General features: G+C 47.0%; 1 protein-coding gene across 1 annotated transcript; it reads right to left on the bottom strand.

Moving 5' to 3' along the window:
* Positions 1 to 2,648: 2,648 nt before the first annotated feature.
* LOC123153729 (nuclear transcription factor Y subunit B-like) lies at positions 2,649 to 3,179 on the bottom strand. The gene is made up of 3 exons (XM_044572704.1): positions 2,986 to 3,179; positions 2,763 to 2,890; positions 2,649 to 2,653 (listed from the first exon to the last, which is right to left on the bottom strand). Exons 1-3 carry the CDS (start codon positions 3,177 to 3,179, stop codon positions 2,649 to 2,651), a joined length of 327 nt encoding a protein of 108 aa, XP_044428639.1.
* Positions 3,180 to 3,510: the final 331 nt, after the last annotated feature.

A 3,510-nucleotide genomic window follows, 5' to 3' on the forward strand; every position in this document is an offset into this window, starting at 1 on the left:
TTTTCTCCACGTCGACCTGAAGGGTGGATTTTCTATGTACAATCCTCCAAGATGGGAAGTGGTCGCATCTTGCCCATCCGTTTTATATCCCCATCGTTAAATATTCAGTCTAGCGACTTCAACGCAGGAACTACGCCAGGCTGTTAAAGAAATAAACAGCCCTCCTCCACAACCCGAGGACCCAGGACGGTCCCTCGACCCGGCCTCTCAAGAGGATCCAGACGTATCCGTGGAGCTGATTGATGGAGTGTTCCACCAATTGAGCAAGGACAACGCCTTGGTGGCCATTTCGGCCGATTACCCAGGTCTAATCCCGGCCTCCCAGGTAACTGATATCAAAGTCCCAGTACCCCGAATAGGGGTCCGCCCTCTCGTGTTTTTAGTTTCCTGATTACAACCAAACTTTGCAGGGGAGGTTTCTGAGACGGGAGGCCGAACCTGCGGCGACAAGCCGACGAGGGGCCGCAGGGCCCCGTGGGCAGAAAAGAGGTGCAGTCCGGACCGAGCCGTCAGCGCAGAGGTATGGCGCGCCTCCTTATCCCAGGTGTTATACCTTTAAGGCATATTAACACTCGTGCTCTCTTCAGGACAAAGAGACCTCACCGGACTATATTCGGAGAGGCTGCCAATCGTGCCTCCACCAGCCAGGCTCCAAAGCCTAGTCCGGAGGCAGAGGCGGACACAAGGCGCGCACCGGACGCTCCTCCGACCACTACAAGAAATATGTCAACTTGTGACCTCCACTATTGGTCACTGAATGGTCACAAATTTCCATTTGTGACCTTTTTGTGACCAAAAACATAAGGTCATACGCTGGCCGTCATAAACTGACTATAGCGACCTTTCTTCTGGAACGGTCGAAGACGTTTATGACCAAAATATGTCTACTGTGGCATTTTGGTCACTAGCAACCTCCCCAGGCCACGTAGGCATCCAGCGTGGCAATCTGACGTGGCACAAGATTCAGCCCGGTCCAATTTGATTTTCTACATGGGCCTAGCCCAACAATTTGGCCTTTTTAATGTATTTTTTCCTGTGCTTTTATTAGCTACATGGGTCTGGCCCAACAATTCAGCCTTATTGATTTCTTTGTGTGGCCCTTTTAACAGCATATTTTCTTTTTGATCATGTATTTTTCTGGGCCATTTCTTTGCTGTGCCTCTCATGTTTTTACCTGAAAATAATTGTCCAATATAACTTGGGCCTAGCCCAGTTCTGAAAAAGTTGATCCAATACAAAAGAAGTTATTATGCCATTGACATTACAACACATCACACCACAAGCTATCTTGGGCAACGTGCAATGTTATTATATTACAACCATTCATTCCAGCAATACATATCTAAGATATGTTTACATCCCAGGAATAGTAACTGCCAAACAAAACTATTCTACAACAAAGAAAATTAAAACAAAAATTTAGATGCTAAGACATAACAGAAGTTCCTATTATCCTCCTCCTTCCAACATTTGAAAACCTCATTCACCTGCAGTAGATCAATCATGAGTGAGAAACTATATAGCAGAAAAAAAATTTAAATGATGCAAAAATAACAATCATTACACATGGTTTTCGGGTACAAATTCATTATTCATTCCACATGGTATGGCAGGTACAGATTCATCAGCCATTAGAGTAGATAATAACATCACTCGCAACAATTAATACGGCTTGGATCAAGTCTCAAGCATAATAGAGTACAGATTAGTCCAGTTTATACTCCTCTTTTAGAGGTACAGATTATAGGTAATGGCAGCCGATGTCCAGGAGTATTTGCAAATGATACAACATCATGGAGTGGGATAACATGTTTAGCAGTACAGGTTATATAGTAAGCAAGCAAGCAATTTGGCAAGCTATGTTGCAAGATAATTGTTCTGTCGCTAACAATCACCATGTAAGAATGCTTTGTTGTACTAATACATGCACATCAAGCGAGAGTGGCGTTCTATTCTTACCACATAGGCACAAGTGAGATGATGCCCGATTCGCCCTGCTTCTCCACAAGACTCAACCAGAAGCACAAGAAAGTAGGCTGGTAACAAAATAACAAGCCACACATAAAACTGTTATGCCCTGGACAACTACAGAGAAGAAAGCAAAAGTAACCAGCATAGTAGAGGTGTGGTGATCAAGTATATAAACACTCCTAGCAGCTAATTATATAAGGGCATTGGTCATAATGAAGAGCAAAGTATTTTTATGGGGAGGAAAGGCTCCCAGCTTCACCACCCCCAGGATATGCATTCAAACAAGAATTTATTAGTGAAGAACAAAAAGAGCGGCTCCCTTGTTTTTTGCTGGAACTACAGCAGCCTAGCTTAGCTTCAAACAAGAATAACGAATTTGTAAGGCATGTATGTCTGCCATAACCAAGCAAGCAGATTCAGTAGCTACTTAAACAGTTTAATAGTTGGACTCCGGAGACAATTCTTAGTGCTTAAAATCATTCAGTTATCTGAATTAATAGTACAGAAAAGAATTGAAGATCTCAATGACAGTAGTAATTGGAGGGATAAATCAACACTTGTTCTATGGACAATAAGATGATTGGTGCCAGGCAGTGTGGGGTCTCATCAGTCACCAAGCTGAACATGAGTGTTTAAAATTGCCAACTAGGACTAACAAAAGTGCCAAACAGAGCTTTTCAGGCTACAACAGCAACATATTAAACTATCATGGACCTACCTAACTCTCAAAGCACTAATCCATCCCCAATTAATTCAGATAAAAAATCCCACATGGCTAAATGGGCATGCACCTCTGTAATTCTGTAGATAAACCTTGAGGGGCTCAATGTACTCCTGAAAGCCTAGCGTGGCCATCGGCCAGAGCAGGTCGTCGATGTTGATGGTCTTGCACTTCTCCCTCTGGCACTTGTCGCTCGCCCTACATTACAGACAAGACAAAACGGCGACAGGTCAGCACCAGACCACACTTGATTCAGGTAGGAAAAACAGAGTGTCAGCGGTCAACAGAGGCACTCACTCGCTGGCGATGAAGCAATGAACTTCGAGATGCACTCCCACACGGTCTCCTTGTCGTCCTTGGTGATCTTGCCGTTGGCCAGGATGGCCATCTTCATGATGCTCCTGATGTTGGCGATGGGCAGGAACCTGTCCTGCTCCCTGACGCCACCGAAGCCGCCGCCCGGCGGGCTCGCCGGCGCGTCCGACATCCGGTCGCCCTCCTGCAGCACACCAGCAACCCCGCCAGATCCATTAGTGCACCGGCGCACCAAACCCTAGACCCCGACTTCCGGAAGCGCGGGGAGAGAGGTGAGGGGAGAGGGATGCGTACCTTATATAGACAGGCGTGTAGAGGGAGAGGGAAGGTGGTGGAGGGGAATGGAGGTGCGGTGAGGGCGGCGAGCGACGTCCCCGTGCTCCGCGAGCCTCCGCGGTGCCTTTCTGGCCACCAGAGGAGCTGAGGGCCGAATCCGCTGCGGTTGGCTCGCCTGCCCAAGCCCCGTCTGTGGAGAGCGCCTGCTCGATCCAAATCGAGGTCCT

Source organism: Triticum aestivum, chromosome 7A (genome assembly GCF_018294505.1).
Source record: "Triticum aestivum cultivar Chinese Spring chromosome 7A, IWGSC CS RefSeq v2.1, whole genome shotgun sequence".
NCBI classification, from domain to species: domain Eukaryota; kingdom Viridiplantae; phylum Streptophyta; class Magnoliopsida; order Poales; family Poaceae; genus Triticum; species Triticum aestivum.

Bases quoted from the DNA above. Each gene is read 5' to 3' on its own strand.
- LOC123153729 (XM_044572704.1), bottom strand. From the start codon at position 3,179: ATGTCGGACGCGCCGGCGAGCCCGCCGGGCGGCGGCTTCGGTGGCGTC. The intron at 2,891-2,985 runs GTGCCTCTGTTG...TCTGTAATGTAG, and splicing joins GCTTCATCGCCAGCGAGTGA to GGCGAGCGACAAGTGCCAGA.